At 41.3% G+C, this 20423-nt stretch overlaps 1 protein-coding gene across 3 annotated transcripts in view; it reads right to left on the minus strand.

Moving 5' to 3' along the window:
- Nucleotides 1-2410: 2410 nt before the first annotated feature.
- The window catches only part of sema4ba (sema domain, immunoglobulin domain (Ig), transmembrane domain (TM) and short cytoplasmic domain, (semaphorin) 4Ba), a 58036-nt gene continuing 40023 nt past the window's right edge, over nt 2411-20423 (minus strand). For all 3 annotated transcript variants that reach the window (XM_027004585.2, XM_027004584.2, XM_027004583.2), the window contains 12 exons: nt 20183-20245; nt 19450-19548; nt 18326-18437; nt 17852-17968; nt 16627-16784; nt 11163-11344; nt 10337-10487; nt 8543-8753; nt 7301-7416; nt 6818-6975; nt 6558-6646; nt 2411-6323 (listed from right to left, as the gene is read on the minus strand). In XM_027004585.2, coding sequence (XP_026860386.2) covers nt 5551-6323; nt 6558-6646; nt 6818-6975; nt 7301-7416; nt 8543-8753; nt 10337-10487; nt 11163-11344; nt 16627-16784; nt 17852-17968; nt 18326-18437; nt 19450-19548; nt 20183-20245 — 2229 coding nt within the window. In that variant the 3' untranslated portion in view covers nt 2411-5550. The remainder of the gene's footprint in view (nt 6324-6557; nt 6647-6817; nt 6976-7300; nt 7417-8542; nt 8754-10336; nt 10488-11162; nt 11345-16626; nt 16785-17851; nt 17969-18325; nt 18438-19449; nt 19549-20182; nt 20246-20423) is intronic.

Consider the following 20423-nt stretch of genomic DNA (forward strand, 5'->3'; position numbering starts at 1 on the left):
CACCTATAGAATAGCTGTATCTAATAAAATGAGTCACTCTGATGATTACTGTCTGCTGAAGCCGCATCACTTGATTGCAACCATTATATACATTTTAACATGTCAAAAGACACATTTTCTCGATATGTCTATCTAAGGTTGCAAAGTGAAAGGTCATCTACACAGAAAGGTTATCTGGTGTTTCTTTTTCCCCTCTAGAACGGAATTGTGAGCCATACTGAAATATGTAACCCTACATTTAGATTTCATTCAGGCACATAAAGGACTTAAAACGTGGGACGTGAGCAGTAGGATTACATGGGCAGCCAGAGGGCCCTTGAGGCTGAAATCCCACAAGTTCATATATGACATATTCAAAAGCCCACATCCCTGTTGTTAGCATTCATGTAGTAGCCATACACATAAACATACAGGCAACAACTGTTGTCACGGTAACATCGCATACATAACACCTGTATACTGCTACTTCAGTCATCACATTTGGCAATTACTTTATTTCCCTTTCAGGTGTGGACTGCTCCTTATCTCTAGCTCCCTGTCTTTTGTTGGCAAGTTATTTGTGCAGCTCCACCTATGAAGTTACAGGATACTTCCTCTTTCCTCTAAATGCCTTGTGCTTCACCATTTCATCTCAGAATATTTATTAGCACACTACCTTCAGAAAACCAAGACTTGGACTGTCCTATAATTTAATTTTGGCCTATGTCCTTATGACCTTTGTTTAAGGCTCTCTTTCTGACATAGGTTTTCAAGTCACTGTGCAAATAGTGGGCTCCACCCAAATCTATATCAAAGGGATGTGTGTACAAAAGATGTAGCCATAGTTAACTTTTCACCTTTTTGAGATAACCACACCCAGGCAAAAAGGGATGATGCTAAGGAAACTAAATGATTAAATGCCCATTTTTGGTAATGGAAGCATTAGGTTAAAAGATGTAACTGATGTGATTGAGTCATAGTTAGGTAAACATGCTAAGTTTAGAACATTGAGTGCTTTATTGTTTCATTTTGTTTAATCTTCTTTCAATAAAAGCCTTGTTTATTTGCTTTTGTGTTCTGGTATTCCTTTAATTATAACGTATAAAGTACAAGCAGTAATTCTTATTTCTCATTGTGCCCATCAATATAGTCAACAAAGTCTACAGTAAATTAATAAGTTTACAGGCTAATATGCTAAAACAAATATAATATAACATCTGATAATATGCTAATCCTTATTGCTAGAATATGAGTATAAATGAAAAAGAGGTAATTTAACGGTAAAAATAAAGAAAAGGTCTTTGTCGTAGATTCACAGCAGCACTCATGATGCTTTCTTTCACTTTTTTGACCATATCCATAACTGAACCCATAAGCTGTGGCTTCATTCAGTGGAAGTTTTTTTTAATATTTCTTGAAGTCACAGAGAGTAGTAAATTTTATGTGAAATGCATTGCACACAAATGCCACATGATGGCAGAATTGTTCAAATGAAATCTCCAGGGAGGTCAGGCATATCACCCATTGGCAGAAATACCCTGTGGTATACAAGTGTGATATAAAACTCCAGGCATGAGCACATCAGTAGTAGAGAGATGGGCCCACATTATGTTTTGAAAGTTTTGTGCTCAGTAGTTGTAACAACACCTACAGCTACCAGAGGATCCAGTTCCATGATCATGTAGTCCATGTTTTAGTGTTTTCTGGCTATTATGTCTATTACTGAGCTTCAGCTTTTAATCCTTTCTCTTCTCTACTTCCTCTTTTCTTCAGAATGTGGGTTCCTGTTAACATGAACACAAACAATAAGTAGGAATTTAATGCTGTATTCATTAATAGTAGATCATGAGCATATCTGAAATTTGGCATTTCCTGATGCTTTAAAGAACAGCAGGAAGAGATGCAATGGACAGAGAAATTCACTTTTTTCAGAGTTATTATAATACATTGCAAAACTGCAGTTTAAAAAAAAATATTTTGTATACTGCTTGTATCTGGTTAACTCAGGAATACCTCGTAAAGTCAGTGTATGACAGTGTGTTATATGTTTTGATTTAAGAAACAATCTTTCTAGCAAAACCAAGTGATCTAGATTTATTTTATTCTATTGTACATTATTTTATGATTATTTTTAGATTTTAATGTAGATCTAATGTAGATCAGTCTGTGAAATAAAATATCCCCTCTAATACATGTTCTAATTATAAAATGAGTATGTCCCTTCTAATACATTTTCATTTATGTGACATTTTAGAAATACTCGGGCAACGTTACATCAACCAAAAATCAGTGCTCAATGAACAACATTCCTATTAACTTTTAAAAATAATATGATGCCCCAAGAGGAACTTTGATTCAAAACAATTCTGTTTTATTACTTTTATTTATAAAATTAAAATAAAGTGCACTTTTATGTACAGTATAATAAAAACAGAAACAGTAGTTGAAGTATAATACAAAAAGTACATTTCACAACATTTGTTCTTTTTTTTCTTTTTTTTACATTGGCAGCGAACTTTACAAATACACCTTTACAACGTTCACAAGACGTTAACTTACAATAAGTCAGAGTGACCTGGTAAACTGTTATATCGAATGGATTTGGAGCATTTAAGAGTATAGTTGACTGAAGCTCTAACTCCAGTACTGAGACAAAATAAAAAAAACTGGGTGTATTCACATTTGTTACTCTGTTAAAGAGCACTGGAAAACAGTGATTTTGTTCATGACAATTATTCTTCCAAGTACCTTTGAAAATGAAACCTTCTAGAAATGTGTCAAATTGTGGTATTTTCATAAAACTTTTATTTTTAAAAACAGTACATACATGTGTAGGTAATAGAAAGGCAGTGAAAGAGAGGGAGAGAGATAGAGAGTGCCAGAGTGAGAGAGAGAAAGAGAGTGAGAGAGAGAGAGAGAGTGTGTGTGTGTGTGTGTGTGTGTGTGTGAGAGAGAGAGAGATTATTGGCTGCCCTTTATAGACCTGTTTAGATAACCTTTCCACAGTAGAAGCATACTCCAGTGGTAAAGTGGTGTACAAATGACTATTCATCATTCAGTGGTTTCGACATGTCTGGATACTGCATGACAAAATGATGTTGTCCATTTCAATATATTTTTCAGTTACTGGTCTCAGTCATAAGGCCTTCAATCAATCCTGAATTATTATTTTTTGAAATGAGCATGCTAGTGTGAATTTGACGGTGTCATCCATCAGAGGAGTCGTGTGTGTGTAAGGTTTGTAGTCTATACGTTTTATGGAGAGTTGCCAGAGAATGGCTACCAGTATACATGTCACATGTTAAAAAAAACAAAAAAAACAAACAAAAAAAACCACCATCTTTGATTCACAAAATGTAGCCTTAAAGTGTAACATAAAATCTCTAAAACTTGCTACATAATTGTCAAAAGAATTACAGCCCCATTCGACTTTAGCTAAGGCTTTTCAACATTCTGTGAAAGAAGCAGCCACTGTGCCTTGTTTTGTATTCAGACACAACATCGAAACCCTTCAACCAGCCCCACACAAATATCATAGATATTTACATATATACATGACCACAATGGCAGTCCATCAGTAGCACAGTAGCAGACTTAATGCATGGCTACTTTGTCAAAATGTTTCAAATTAGATCTCTCACATAAAAAAAAACAAAAAAAAAACATCTAGGCTAAAACATAAATAACTTTTTTTTTTTTACTTAAAGAATAGATTTGGAATACTTTCAATGAAGTTTTGTCACTACATTCCACAAAACAAATGTCTGCTTGCATGCCCTTACAGGAGCAGTTCCATGGAGTTCATTCATTGTACCCCCAGTGGTGCAAAAATGATGTCCATCTTTGGAAAATTATTAGGTCACAATGTCCAAGAATAATCACTAAAAATTGAATTTTTTAAACCTTGAAGACCTTTGTATTATTAACTATACATGTATTTTGCTCATGACATATGGTATTAATGTTTTGTTATTACATGTTTTTATTATTTATTATTTACGCAGTTCTCTCGCGCTTTATTCTGCAGCTGCCAAAATCCAGTCCAAATTTTGAAACACACCAGCCAGTAACTGAAATGTAATTTCACCCGTACACTCATCCAATAGAACTGTGTTCGACTTATCCTTGGCTCTAATGTGATAAACGTGGCATTTCGTATTAACAGAAACAGAAATGTAAAGCACTAAGCACACGCATTTACATGAAGTGTAAATAATGATGCTCATGCCTTCTAAATGTAAATGAATCTCCAGCAATGTATGTTGAACTCACAAGAATAAAAGTTATTACCTTTAGCATAAATGAAGTACGTATCACTTCTGTGGGTGATAATAAAACATTTATTTCAAGTTTGGCCCTTTGAAGATTTTTAGACCACTAGTGCCATTTTCTATGCCAATGTGAGATTTAGAAATTTATTGTGTGAATATTTGGCACAGTAGACTACAAATTTTGTTCTGTAAACCACTATATCATTGCTGTTCTCCCTAAGATAAGCTCTTCAGATGATGGCCAAAGGATACCTGGACTGTGCAGTCCTTCAACTCTTAAGGCCTCTTCTCCCTGCTTACTTCCCAAAACTCCTCACATCATTGCCTTCTTGGGCCGTGCCCATGCGGAGCCCTAATTTGGACTCCATCATTGCAACAGCCTCTCAGTCTCACCTGCATACTTGATTGTATGTGTTGTATCTCTGAGTAGCAATACTGGAGACGTGGCTTCTGGTTAGTCTAGCAGGATTGCTGTGTGCTCTACATTAGCTTTTCTAGATGGAATTCCATTTCCTGCTAAAATCCCAGTGCTTTGCATAGTACGCCTGCCTGCTGTGTGCTGAGGTCGCGATAATTTACAACTACAGGCCTTGCATATATATCACGAGGCTTTTATCAAGCTTGTTCACATTGTACCACTTACACAGGCTGTTCTGGTTTACTAGCCTATTAAACATAGGCTCGCCCTCCGATCTTTAGGTGCCATACTTGGCAGACGGCTCTGCTTCTTTATGGTCCACACCTGAATTTGTAGTCCCTCTGGGTCCATCAACCATTGAGAGGTGATCAGTGTAATGGTGAAAATGAATGATCCAATGGCATGACCAGTGATGCAAATGGGAGGGTGGGAGCTTAGTAATCTCTAATGACATCTAATGTCAACAATGATGACATCAGATGTCTAGGACGGAATGGGGCTAAGAACATGGCTGACTTAGTATTGGCCATTATGTCACTGTCTTCCCAGAGCTTGCTGTATTTCCTGCTCTCATCCTGGACACATATAAGCACATGTCTTAAGAGTGTGAGTATTGTTCATTCTGTCTGTTGTGCTGTTGTAGGCACTCCAGAACTACCAGGGACTGAGAGGAAAATGTGGACAGACCACCAAAGACAAAACAATGGACGAAAGTGCAATATTAACAACAATTAAAAAAAAAAAAACAAAAAAACAGATGGTATAAAAACGTCCAATGGTGTTGAGTTTGTAGTCTTTTCAGTGTGCCCCTTTCCTCAGTGTTGTCTGTAGCCTTAACGCAGCACTGTATCGTCATCTCCATAGATGTTCACGTACATGGTCTCAAACGATGGAGTCTTTGATCTCAGAACCAAGGCGCACCCGAGGCCGTGGGCAGGTGGGCGAGATCTCCACGTGGCTCTCCTTCAGGTTCAGTGGCCGTTTCTCAGACTCAGAGAAGCTCTTGCTGTTCTCAGGCGAGGAGCACTCCTGGGTGGGCGTACTGCAAAAGTAGTTGTCGTGGAGTGTTTGGTAGCCTTTATGGTCTGACACGGAGGGTGGGATGTTGTTGCCGTTCAGCGGCAGGCTCTCAGTGGGCTTGCTTGCTATGCGCGCCTTCTTTTGCTGCATGTTGGGGCACTCACCCTCTTTCAGCATGGACTTCATCCGGTCCCGGTTCCGATAGACCACGAACAAAGAGAAAACCACCAGGGAGAAGCCGAGCAGAGCACACACCACGATCAGCTCATTCCAGTAGGTCTTGGTTTCCATCTGCGGCGAGCGAGCCTCACCCGGAAGGATCATTGGTTCCTCCTTGGGCACCATGGGAGTGCGGGAGCGGCCTATTGGGGTGGTGCTCTCATGTTGGGGCTCTGCCTTCACACAGTAATTGGCCAGGAGTTGCCGGAAGCCCTTCTCCACTGACCAGCATTCATAGGACTCCTCCCTGTCTGCTTGGGCTACTACCACTAGACCTCCATCAGGGCTAGGGTAAAGGAAACGCCCAGCACTCTCACTGTACTCCCACCGCCTTTCAGCTAAATTAGAGCGCAGTTTACAGGGTAGCACTCGAAAGGTGTTTGCTGGGATTAAAATGACCTGACATGATGGGAAACCTGAGGATGAAAAATTGTATTAATTATTAATAATTCAAATATTTCTACAGAATTAAATCAATTCCCCTGGGAATAAAAGAATACACAATTAGTCCTTATTAAAGCTACTCTGAGGTATAGTTTGGGACTATTTTCTGTTTTGCACACTACTGTAGTACTTCAGTCTGTGCCTGTTATTTTAGCCAGGCTTGGCTTAATCTGCGTCAGGTGTTTTGGAGTAGGCCTGGCACTCACGCGTGGAAGGGAGGCGGGCGAAGCGGGACGTGACCGATGTCTTATCACACAACGCTGTGTTGGCATCTTCCACGTCTTGCAGTAATTTACTATAAAAAAAGAACAAAAGTGCTATTAGACACAAAGATTACCAGATTCTGCTTGCTTACTAATTAAGAGTCTAGTTACAAAACAAATACTATAGTAGATGTATACATTATGTTGTAACTAGCAAATGACTTTTTGTCATGGGCCCAGTGAAATGAGGAACTTCTGTTTACGTTTTAGGAAGAGCTTTCCTGACATCTATACACTGTCTCCCTGTCCAGGCACAGTAAGGGTCTCTGGACAGGATGCACTCCCCACAGCTCTGGTAGTTGGAGCAGTTAGCAACAGGGATCTCCACCAATCCAGAGTAGGATGACACAAACAGCAGACCCTGATTCAGAGGAGACAACACAGTCAATGGGGACATTTACACCAATAAAGCTCGAGTGTGTATATGTCTGTGTGTATTAGTCTTAGCACTGTTTAAATATGAGCATTCTTATGACACTGTACACGACTGAATAAGGAGTCATCTTCCTGTAATTCAGGAAGAGCGATGGACTGTCTGCTGTTTGTTTCCCATGTGTCCCATCACTCCCCAGAGAGGATGCCAGGATGTAATTATCTCAGCAAGAACCCAGATCCAGTTCCAGGTCCTAAGCCTGTTGCAACATCAGTCCCATGATTCATTTACCACTGCTGCCTCAAGTGCCTACCTTTTCGGTGTCTAGCTCAATGTGCTGCACAGGCTGAGGTTTGGGGAAGAGCATCAGCTCTTCGATGATGTGCATCTTGCCCTTGGCATTGATTGCCTTGTGAAGCCTGCCATCATCTGGAAGAGATTGGACATAAAAGGGGTTACTGGAAAGGGTGTGGATCTGAATACTTTATGTAATCTAGCCACTATGTACATCTTGTGATCTACATACGCAGTACTGTGCAATATCTACATTACTTAAACGCATCCACTGTGTGCGCTATAAAGCAAAGAAGATTTAGACTTGCAGTAAAGGTTTGTCACAATTAGCTCCCATCTTGGATCAGTTGGTTTCAAGGGGGAATTTTCCATACAAAGCTCATCGTAGTGCAAGACAGACTTGATAAATCTCCAAGATTCCAGCCAGGCATACTTTGTTAAGTAATTGTTGTCATAGGGGCTACTGCCAAACTCTGTTTAGAGAACCATTAATCCAAAGTCATTTTGGTAAAATGCCTAGGAAGCTATTTTGAAGCAAGCAAGACCAGCCTCTTTATATTCATTTAATATATGTGCTTTTGCATTTTTGCATTTCAAACTTCCAGAATGAACAAAGAACATTGGGATATTAGTGATGTTCAAAAAAAAAAAAAAAAAAAAAAAAAAAAAATACCCAGCCGTATTTCAGCAGCCCAATTATTTGATTCACATTTTATAGCTGCTACCGATCAAGGTTTCCCCTTCTGGTGTTGGGGTTCCCATGGTACTGAGTGCCATATTGTGTTTGTTTTTATTTTCATTTTGATTCCCATGGCCATGTCGCCACATGGTTGTTTTGGTTTCTTTCTCTGCCCTTGTATCTTGTATTGTGTATCTCTACCATGTATTGGTCTCAGCTATGTCTTGTTTCCCTTGATGTGTATTTATACCTTTTGTTCTTTTGTCACTATTGTTGGTCACTGTTGGAAATGTATTTTTGTAGATTTCTTGATTTTATGTTTTTTCCTTGTTATTATGAATTTGTTGTTGTTGCAGATCTCTTGAAAAGCTTACTTGGTTTAGTGTTGTATTGTGCATTTTGCGTTGCTCTTTTCATTTCATTATCTTAGTGCTTCGTTTTGTGTTCTTGGCTTAGCTTATGTTTCTAGTTTGTATCCTGGTTATGTTTCATTGACTCGGTTCTTGGACTATGGACAGCACTAAGCCTCATGCAGAGTCCCGTTTGAAACTCACGGAGTGCACTTCCTGGCTACAGGCTTACCTAAACCGATGAAAAGCACACTGTAGGCCTGGTGCACAGCCTGGACATGGTGCACTGCGATTTGTGTGTAGCGAACGCTGCGTTTGAGCAGCAGAGGCTGGCTGCGGATCACGTTGTCCATCAGGAAGTGGTCCTTGACGAAGTTCAGCACCTTGTCGGGCATTTGAAGGGAGGAGGAGATGCCCTGTGCCCGGGCTGCGTTGGTAGTGCACTGCAGAGAGGGAGGGTGGGGGGGGTGGCAATATGAGGGCAACTTTCATGCCCACACATGTACATGTGCTTATACATACACAATTCTTGTCATAATGATTCAGTGTAAGTGTACATATAGACGACACCTTCTGGTTTTTCATATGATGGATATACACAAACATGTTCTCTCTCTCTAACGAGTGGCTCACAATGCCAGTGAGCGGCCACCAGAGGGAGACCATACGGCAGGAGCTAATCAGGGCTCGTTAGCCTGGTAGCCTCACCCTATATAAAAGCTTCGCAAAGGTAACTCTTTGAGAAGCCTTGGTGTGAGACATGTGCTAAGCTTGCTGGTAATTGGTATTGACTTGGAGAGTGTTCTGTCACTCTCTGACCTGTTCTCTGAGGGACAGTCTACCCTCTGTGTGTGTGTATGTCTCAAGCTGTTTTCTAGGGAGAGTTTTCTGTTCTATCAGTTGTTTTGTCTTTCTGTTTCACATAGCTCCTCTGTAGTGACCTGGTTAATGTGCTAACAGCCTCTGGTTCGATCCCGCTCACTTTCTGATTTTCTGGAGTTTCTATCACCTTCCCAGGAGTGTAGTGAGCAGAGCAGAGCAGTGCGCTCTATCGCCCACAGTCTTTCAGTTCTTTCCCCTTCCCTGTACTAGTTACATCTTTTTGGCAAATGAATGTAATGAATATCCACACAGTCAGTCCATTAGTCTCCATTTCAAATCATGCTGTACATACTCATCACTGTGTGACTGAATGGTGGGTGAACGAATGCAGAAGGGTACAGTGATAAGGATCAGAGCTGGTGGGCAGCAGCCTGAGTCAGCCATCAGCCCTGCACTGATGCCCTGTCCAGATTGGTGCAATCACTGAAGAGCCGTCTGGTTTTTACCCAGGCAGGACACGCTCTTCAAGGCCACCACGGTCTAGAAAGTGTCTGGAGACCAGGCTGGGTCTGCGCCCCAACTCCTTCAAGATGTTCAGAGATCTATGTTATGACTACTACAGCAACATTTGTTTCATACAAATGCATGCGTGTTTCAAATGCTGAGCTCAGTCCCCAAGACCTCATTATGAACTGCACCGATGATGCAGTTGATGGTGACAAGGAGCCCATGAGATACAAGCTCACCCTCACTGCTTTCACTGTGTATGGAGGGCGTTTGTCCAGCCTTCCTGGTGATATACACTGATGCTACCCTCGTCAGGTCCGAGCAGAGAGCCTTCTCCCTCAAGCTCATTCTGCTGTCTTGGGCTGCTGCTCAAATGGCAGTTACTAGCATCCCAGAAGATGTGGAAGCAGATGTTAACCCTCACCCTCAGCAACACCACGCCACCCCTCCACTGCCTTCAGCTGGTAGTTATGCTACAACTGGAGGGACCATTAGCAGGTGGTTATTGGCTACATCTAATATTGGCAGAGAAAATAGCGTAAACACATGTCTGCAGCCAGGTAGTTCAGAATGCTGGTTAATGCATGCTCATTCTCTGTAGTGGAGAGGGAAAACATGACTCTTGTGTCCAAAGAGTCTGAGGATGAGAGCTGAATGCTTGTTTTGACTGAGGGGTGGTACTGGGGACCATACGTACCGCCCCAGGTCTGGGCTCTGGCACAGGGTGGTTATAGGTGTACCACTGCTGAGTTTCCCTGTTAACCTCCCGGTAACGGCCATTAAACGCCTCCTCCACCTGGTCCATGGTGAAGGCACATACCGCAGAGCTGCCAGACGCCCCTTTATACCTATGAATACACACGCACGCACACACATAGACACACAGAAACACACACGGCCATCTCATGTGACACACTTCTCAGGCATTGCTGACCACTCCTAGTAAATACACAGCTTAACTACTTCACACCTCGGAAGCACATGACAGCACGTTCGGTATTACAAATAATGAGACTGAGCAGAGCCTGTGTGTAAGAGAGTGCTCTGTGTGCTTCAGTTCTGAGACTCTGAAGCTTTCATTCTGAGTCTGCCCTGTCAGCTAAGGCCCCTGGGTGATCCTATATAACCTGAGCATCACCCTGTTGTAACACACCCAATCAATAACCAAACCACCCAGGCAACTGGCTACAGGTCAGCAAGTCCCGATGAACTGGGAGTGAACCGAAAGCTTTTTGTTTACCCAGGACTCCTGCTTGTGTTCTTAAGAAATGTAGTGGAACAAATATAATGAGAAACTAAACATAGTTAAACATTAAACATGTTACAATACACCAGAATAAATACACTATATAACCATATAACTGGATGACTGTGAATATGTGTTAAATACACAGTAAATACCACAATTCTTACAATCAAACTTATTTTCATTCCAATAACACATTAAACATTCATTAGTGTTGTTCACTATTGCAAGTCAGGGACTGTTCGCTCATATGTCTTCAAAACGGCTCGAGCCCTACCACTGGGAGGTGAAGACTCCATAAAACACTGTGCTCTTCCAGTCGTCTTTTTTAGGGGTGAGGACGAACATGTCCTGAATGATATTGAAAGGGAACCCATCATCAGGCAGGGAGCATAAGAGCTGGGCTTTTAGGAAAGTGGTCCATTTCTTCTGCAGGACCCTCTCTCCTCCCTTATCACCCTGTAGGGCCACACACGCACACACACACACACACACACACACACACACACACACACACACACACACACACACACACACACACACACACACACACACACACACACACACGGCTTTTGTAAAAGGAAAATAGATGTATATGCCTGCTATTTACACACTGATTCACTAGAGGGAGACAAGTTCACTAAGTGACAATCAGGAGGTCTAACTGGAGATTCACAGGCTGCACAGAAAGTCCACAGTGATGAAGGTCAGCTGGCAGGGCCCGGCAGCCAGGACGGCTAGCGTTGCTGCATGCCACGCATTACGATGGACTGTGCCGGTGAGGGCATGTGAGCTGAATTAATCCAAAGCTTACAGGGGTTTGGAAACGTGTACTTCTAGGACAGAGAACCATGCGCCGCAAGCTGAGGGAAGAGAAGCACTACAGGTTGTTGGAAGGACCAAGTGCTTTTCAATCAGTGAGAAAAGGGCTCTATACATGGCTAATATGGCCACATTAACTTCAGCACTTCAAATGGGTGCCAGTGGTCAAGCGTTCACCGGCAGCTAGTGTCTGCATGCTTGCTGTAGTGACTTTAATTAGCACGGGAATAGAGCAGCACATGCTGACCAAATTCAGCATGCACCGAGTTATTCAAGCATGCTGTCCAGTGCAAAACAGCTGCTATGCACCACAGCAAGAAGAAACAAATATCTGCTTTCAACAAATTCACAAGAAAACACAAAGAGCCATGATTTACCCAGAAGGCAGTGCAAATACATCAGACCTAAATACAGGCTTTTTTAATAAAGACTAAACTGCGGCGCACTTGGGATGTGGCTTGCTCTCTGGAGTCCACCTCGACCCCCCTTTTTCATTGGCGGGAATGACACTGCTGGACACAAAGCCAAATGACACGTGACTAATACTCAGGTTTCTGAGGCTATTACTTGCTTTGCTAACTCAAGCAGCGTAGACCCTCCCTTCTGCTCCCTCCCAGCCGGAGCTTGTTATCTTTGAATACCTGAATGTGGAGAACTGCCTAACCAATCCCCTCTGCACGATCTGTGGAACCTAACTCTTAAAAACATGCAAAAAAAGAGGAGCATTCAAGAGAGTAAACAAAAAGAAGAAAAATACAGAACTTGAGAATTAAAGGATAGATATAAAAATGATATATTCTATAATTAAACTGAGAACACAGGCGATATAGCTTTCCTATGAACCCCCCCCCCCCCCATGTGTCTCTGGAAACCCAGAGTGGTTGTTTACTATTCCTGAAGACGCTTCACTTGAGCAGAACTTTTATCAAACACCTGAACAAACAACAGAATGGGGTGTGTAACTGAGCTGCGGATTAAAAAAGAAAAAGGGAAAAGAAGAGAAAGAAGAGACAGAAGGGTAAATGGAAGACACATGGGAGTGTGAGGTGAGATGCTAAGCTGCCTCTTACATAAAAGAGAGAAGAGCCTTCCTCCAAAACCAACATGCCTCACTGTTATTATAATACTGGAGGGAAGCACTCTGGCCATTGACCTGGCCTTTCGAAAGACGGCAGCAAAACATTCCACTTGAAGACTTTAAATTTTTTTTTAAATAAACAAGTTTAAACTGTGAAACATTGCATGACAGCAGCAATGAGTTCAACTGTGTTATGGAGCTTTCATTTATGAATAGAGGCCTTAATGCATTAGTGCTATGCAGTCTTTCTAAAGCGTCCATAGTGCCACCCACTACTGTACAGCAGTGATTCACAAACTTCACCACAATATATCAAGAAAGTTGGACAAACACAAAAGCCCACTCAATTTCCTAATTTCATTTATACTAAGCACAGTAAACAGATGAGGTAACCTGCATAAATGGATATTACACTGAACTGACTGTAAATTGTGAAGAGGAAATTCAATCAGAATTGGTTTAATTTTATTTTGACAAATCTTCATCTCCAACTCTTGTCTAGGTGTGGCTACTCTTCTCTGTAGTAGTTCTGTGTGATGTGATTTCTGTCAGCTCTGTGCCCTAAGGGGACTTATTCAGCTATTTTAGTGTTTCAGTTCTACATGTGGATTATACACAGCCTAAATGGGCTATAAAACATTTAGGGTTGGCTTGACAGATGACCTCGCTCTCTCTGAAAAGGACAGGTAGTTACTGTATAAAATCATGAGTGCCAGCATGCTTGAAGGCATCATTTATTGTCCAGAGTGCTTGTTTGCTTAGATGTGGCCTTGTTATGATCAGAAATTCCAGGAAGAAAGCTAACAAAAAGGGTACTATCAGGTCACTCTACAAATAGCCTAATTACAAGCAGTTTTCTTTCCAACCTTATTTTTTAGTAGCCTGTAAGGAACAGCTTATCAGTTTCAATTGCCACTGTCATCAACACTAGCCTATTACTCAATGTCTTACACCGAGAGTAATTTCTTGCTTCTGTCTGTTATAGCACAAAACCGGTGGAAACCAGTTAGCATTAACACAAATCCCACCATGCCCATCTGTTGCTGCTGGCTTTTATCATCCACGTCAGTGTTTTGGGGTGAAGCGTGCCTTTAATCTCCCTGCCCTTGCCTGTTCTCAGCGGCACCTGCAGCTTCAGAGACAAAGAGACCGGCGAGGATGATTGGCATCATGCACAAGCTCTGCAAAAAAAAAAAAAAAAAAACCCAGACGCGTTCCTCGCTGGACTTCCGGGCAGCCTTGTTGAAATGCAGAGCACAGCTTTTGCACACGAGCCCCGCCGGACAGCACAAGACAAATTCATTTCACCAAATCCACTGACAAGACGAAGGGAATGCTCCTGGGGGTCCTTTGGCTCCTGACGTACCGCGGCTAACACAGTATAATTAGCCTGATAATAGGCTTGGTTGGATTCAGCATGTTTGTCGTTTCGTCTAAAAGAAATAGAGAGGTCTGATGCATTCTCAGACATCAACTCATTTAAACACTCATATTAACAGGGCCATAAAAGTCATATGAGATATTCTTAAAAAAAAAAAAGCAAGCAAAAGGAATATTTATATTACAAAATGCAAATTAACTAGGCTACTTCCCAAGATACTGGCTGCTAAGAATAAAGAGCTTGAACAATATGGGGGGTGATGGCCATTAAACTGTCAGGCAGCATTTCACGGAGCTGCTGAGATAATCCATATGATACCCCGCACCAAAAGAGTCTGCCACGTCCATCAGACATGGAAGCATACATCTCTATGAGATTGTGCCTCTGATAAAAAAGAGCTGTCCCAATTACCTGCTCAAGCATTATGCTAGCGTCTATGGTTATTACAGGCAGAGAGGGTTGTCCTAAGATTGATCTGTGGGACACCAAGAATGTTCCAATATTCCTCTTGCTTTCTCTAAAAACTAAACCGAATGTGTAGTGGGAATTGTGTGTGTGTGTGTGTGTGTGTGTGTGTGTTTGTTTATGTGAGTGTGCGTGTGTGTGTCTGCCTCAATGGGGGGCATTTTAGACTGGACACTGAATCTGCATGCTAATATTTGTAGTGGGGGTGTGGGAGCATGGTGGACAGACAGCAGGAGTGAACGTTAGAGGAATGTGTTTCTGAAATAGGAGCCACTGTGGCCTCCTGAAGTTCTGCAGACCTCTACTAGCAGGGTAACACATATAATCATCACACAAGACGAACATGCATGCAGCTGCATGAACACAGGCGTACACATGCACACGCACAAACACACACACGCGCGCACATACACACGCGTGCGCACACAAAAACACACTCACACATAAATGCATACAGACACACAAACAAAAATATACATGCACATCACGCTTCAGTTTTCACACTTGTCTCAGTACCATGTCCACTTCTTCTAAACTCTTCACACAGTATGCTTTTGAAGCACACACCTCAGCTCATCAGTCAACCTTTAGTGCAAAATGCACTTCCAACCACCAAAACACTTCACATTTCATCCAAAAGTGACTCACGCAGCCATAACTATAACATAACTATAACATATGCTTTCTCCCACAACACTGCTTTGTCACTCAATGTACAATGAACTTCAAAACACAACTTGTAACATTGCAAAATACACATACTATGTGTTTCCTTATCCTCTATTTTTGCATCGACAAATATTTCAAGCCAGCTAAAGAAACTTTTGATCTACTGGCTTGTCTGTCACTATACATGTCATGACTGGGTGTATTACAGTAAATTTACAGTAAACTATAAATGAATGAATGTTTTACTGTATTGTAAACCCAGAATAACAATATTTACTGTATCATGTAAAACAATATATGATAAAGAATTAAAAAAAAAAAACTCACACTAGTCTTCAGTGGGTTTACTGCATTTTGTAATCTGCTCTCACAGTGTAATATACTGTATCTTAGAAAAGAAGAATGTATACAATCAATAACAAATACAGTAATATTAAATCAATATTTTACTACATATAGTAATTCATATGTTTGTCTGTCTATCAGTATCAGATGTCTACTGTTGGCCTGCTCCATCCATCCTGTCCACTGCATTTGCATTTCCCCAACATCACACTGAATGTTATCTGGGTAAGTCTGAAATGACAGCCAGGTGTTTCAGCAGCACATGTAATGCAGAATTAGTGGAAAAATCTCTTCAGTAATAACTTAATCTATATTTTCCTTGTATGCATTCACATTTCAATGCAGCTATGAACACTTTTGTATTGATGGTAACATGGCTGCAAGCAAAAAATTGAAATTGAATTAACTAAAATTCTGCTAAAACCAGAATAATCCATCTTACATATTTCAAATGTATATTTTTATTTGTCGGTCAAAATGCAACATATTTCCATTCACAGTGATCAGAATTTTGTTGGATTTTGAACTGAAAGTTTACTGTTTTGAACAGAGTATCTAAATGTCTGCAAAATTGCTGTATTCGTAAAGACTTTTACTGGTGGTGAACACTGAGAGAGGCATTTGTGAATTTTGGAATGAGTGGTGATTGAATCATGTTGTTCCAAAGCAATGCAAAAGTATAGACAGTCCAGTTCACATGGTCTACTGATATGGTGAATGTGTTAAGTGTTTTGAAAACATAGACATGGTATTGAGACAAATGTAAAATCAATTGTAAAAAACTGTAATACCCCCTTAATAGGTTCCAAAACCATGACTATATTGTGGTGGTACATTTAAACGGGTGTACTATGGGATTCTGCTAGTGTGTGTGTGTGTGTGTGTGTGTGTGTGTGTGTGTGTGTGTGTGTGTGTAGTCTATTCCTGGAAGGAACAACAGCAGCCCTTCATGTACACTGTCTCCACAGAAGAATCCCTCACCTTACACACGCGAGCAATGCGTGACACAATCGTGTTGTCGAAGAAGTCAAACTCTTTCCCTGCTTCACTGAAGAAGAAGTAAATCTTGTCATCATCTCCCACCGCGCTGCCTCTAGGCAGACTCTCCTGGATGTATGCTGATCCTACAAAAGCTGGGTCTGGAGAAAGAAGTGGAACATTATATGAACATTACTCTCCATTCCTCTAACCAGTTTATCAGCTCTGTTCAGTCCAAGTGCCACTCAGTGCTCCATTCCAGCTGCCATTCCGCTATATGATTTTAGGACAGACAAAGCATCTATTCATACTCTGCTAACCTGGTACTGTTATTTAACATGAAAAACCTGCTATACACCAGTGCCTCATTGCTCTAAAGGAAACCAGCAAAAGTAAACAGAGAGGAGCAGAAAAGTTCCTATAGTTCTGTCCTTCTATGGATATTTTTAGCCTGAACTGTGGCAATATTAATTCAGCGTGTGCAGAGAGATATTGCTTAAAGCCTTTTGCAGTTTTTTCAATCATTTTCACACTTATCTCAGTACCATGTGCACTTCTTCTAAACTCTTCACACAGTATGCTTTTGAAACACGCACCTCAGCTCATCAGTCAACCTTTAGTGCAAAATGCACTTCAACCACCAAAACACTTCACATTTCATCCAAAGGTGACTCACACAGCCATAACTATAGCATAACTATAACATATGCTTTCTCCCACAACACTGCTTTGTCACTCAATGTACAATGAACTTCAAAACACAACTTGTAACATTGCAAAATACGTATACTATGTGTTTCCTTATCCTCTATTTTTGCATCGACAAATATTTCAAGCCAGCTAAAGAAACTTTTGATCTACTGGCTTGTCTGTCACTATACATGTCATCCAAACAAATGTAACCTAGGTAGGTGTAAATGTCTGCAAAAGTCTGCAACAGACTTATGCTGGTGGTTAACATTGAGAGACAGTCATAAATTTTTGAAGAAGTGGCAATCACATGCCTTTTGTATCAAAACAATGCAAATGTATCGAAAGTTTAGGTCACATAATCTATTTATATGGTGAATGTGTTACGTGTTTTGAAAAAGTGGACATGGTACTGAGACAAGTGTGAAATATAACTGTAACTGATGGCTTGAAACAGGCAGTCTCCCTAAGGAAGGATAGTGCGTGGGGGTAGCAAGGGTAGTGGGGATTCAGAGCAGCAGAGGGTCTTGGCTCTTACCTTGAAGCCAGTTTAGTGAATTCTCTGTCTTTAAGGCAGTGCCCTGACCAAGGCTCTTGTAAATGATGGGTTCATTTCCTTGGAAGTTACTGACCGTGCCAGCATACAGCTCGCCATCTACAGACACATCATAGTTTCAGAGCTGACAACAAAGCTGAATTCTGTCATCTGTTAGTGTTTTTAGGCCAGGATTAGCAGAAAGCTGGTGTGGAAAGCACTCATTCCACATGTTATCTGTATTATTGTAAGGTACAACCAACAGTGACACCAATTGAAGTTAGCAGGTTTAGTCACTCAGAACATGATTTTGATCAAAGTTCAGTTGATACATGCATCAGTATCAACCATATCTGCAGCAATCATTAAAGTTGAAATAAGGTTGCTCTCATATATCTCATATTCTTAAGCAATTACAAGTTTGCCTATGATTAAATGCTATTTCATGGCGAATGTCTTTGCTGATGGTGCACCTACCAGCCATGATTGCGGTGGACTTGTACTCCGGGTTAAAAGGGCAGCGACTGCGTCCATCCTCTGTCACAATCTCCCCTGCCTCGGTGCGGACCAGCGAGAAGTCCACCGTGCTCTGCAAAAAATTGCACACATCGCTAAGCCAAAGACAACATATATCATGTCCAGTATTCCTTTTTCCCCTCCGATCTAAACGGTGAGCGTGATACAACCCGACAGGATTCAGTATTACAGAGATCAGGCTGGAGAGATTGAGAGAGGAGCAGATAGCTGGCCCAGAGCCCATCCTGCATGCACTCTGAATATGTCCTGGGTGTGGGCTTCTGATAAGGGCTCTTGATAAGCAGTGGATGGTCCTGGTTTGGAATGCAAAATCACGTCAGGACATCTTGCTGCGCTACATCCTCGCTGGCTTGCTCTGTGATGTGCAGGGAGGGTTATTCAGAAGCAAAGCTTCCCGACAGAGGACCTCTGTTTCAGGATCGGCTTGTTATTTTGTTTACATGGCAACAGTCAGAATCAGGTAGAAAGACTCAATGCAACAAAGAAGGTTTTGATGCAGGGCCAAGGTTTGAATTAGAAAAATTAAACAATCAAGGCTAACAACTTTACTGTATGTAAGGACTTGAAACCTGCCGGGGCCACACCATGTGTGTCGGGGACACACCATGAATGCTGCTTTGCTTATGGTGGTACACTGCTAAACACTGTCGCTACTTAGACAATGTATGTCTGATTCTTACAGATAATTAGAAAAAAACATGTTAAATGTCAAATATGTGCATGTCAAATGTTAAAATCCATTTACAAAAATTTGAGGCAGTCTTAGTTCTGCAGGTGCAGCACTACTGCAGATCATTTCTCATTCTGACATCACTCGCTTTCTGAAGGAGGGGGCCAAATTGATTGACTGAGTAAATTACATGAATAATTCATCACTCCCCTGCTGCCTGCTAAAAGCATGAAGGAGGAAGACGAAGAGGAAGCAAAAAACCCCAACGCTCACCTATGAGGCATGCCCAGACAGGGCTGAAAACAAGACGCACACTCACCAAGTGTGCTCAACTGCCCACTTCTGCAGTTTACTCACAGCTGAAAAAGGGCTGAAAAAGTTAATGCCCACTTACAATGTAAGCACAGATAGGGCTGAAGGCATACGTCCCACACACATACAGATGGGTAGAGTTGATACGTAGCAATATCTTGATGTAGTTGAAGCAGTCAGTCTGCTTGGATGACAACAAGAGGGAGAAAACATGAGAGACATAGAGATAGAGATAGAGAGATAGAGAGAGAGAGATAGAGAGAGTGAGATAGCAGTCAATGTTTTCTGTCAGTTTCAGTTCTCATAAATGAAGCAAACAAAAGTACATTAAGACAGTACGTGAACCTGCTTAGCAGATACTCAAACTGTCCTTCAAAACTCCTTTGCACATGGCCCTACCTCCCCTAATACCTGTAATTTTCTTGAACTGGAGCAGGCTTTTGGCAGCAATGTGTCATCTGTGTAAGGCCACAGCACCTATTACACTGTCTCATGAAGACCAGAACTCTGTCTAAGCTTTGCTCTCCAGGCAAATCAATCAGGCATTAAATTAGGCATGCCAATTATTAATCTAATAACAGCCTTCTTGCAATGTCAAACTTCTAGGAAAATTACAGTGGGGAGGTGTCAGAGTGGTGAGAGCCAGGATCTAAAAATTAGAACAGCTTCACCCACTGGCCACAGCTCTTTAATTCTATTAGGGGCCAGTTTGGTCACTTATGGGACAATTTCTTTCTGTGGGATTCTAATTTATTTATAGCATAATGTGGGTATTTCCCACCTCTGAGATTCAGCAGGTTTGATGGTACACTCACGTGCAAATTTTTGCCTTTGAAGCTGCACTCATCTCGCTTCTTTTCCGGCGTGCTCCATGTGAACTGCAAAATCGATAAAGAAAAATCAGTGTAATATTTAAAACATGCTTGTTCAAGAAATAATGACTGTGAAAAACACATATAAGATTCTTTAGTTCACTTAATTAGTTATTTGATAGTTATTTCCAACTTAATTATCAGCCCACGCACGAACAATCTTGGAGGGCATGGGCTTAAATAA

Source organism: Electrophorus electricus, chromosome 4 (assembly GCF_013358815.1).
Source record: "Electrophorus electricus isolate fEleEle1 chromosome 4, fEleEle1.pri, whole genome shotgun sequence".
Classification (NCBI taxonomy): Eukaryota; Metazoa; Chordata; class Actinopteri; order Gymnotiformes; family Gymnotidae; genus Electrophorus; species Electrophorus electricus.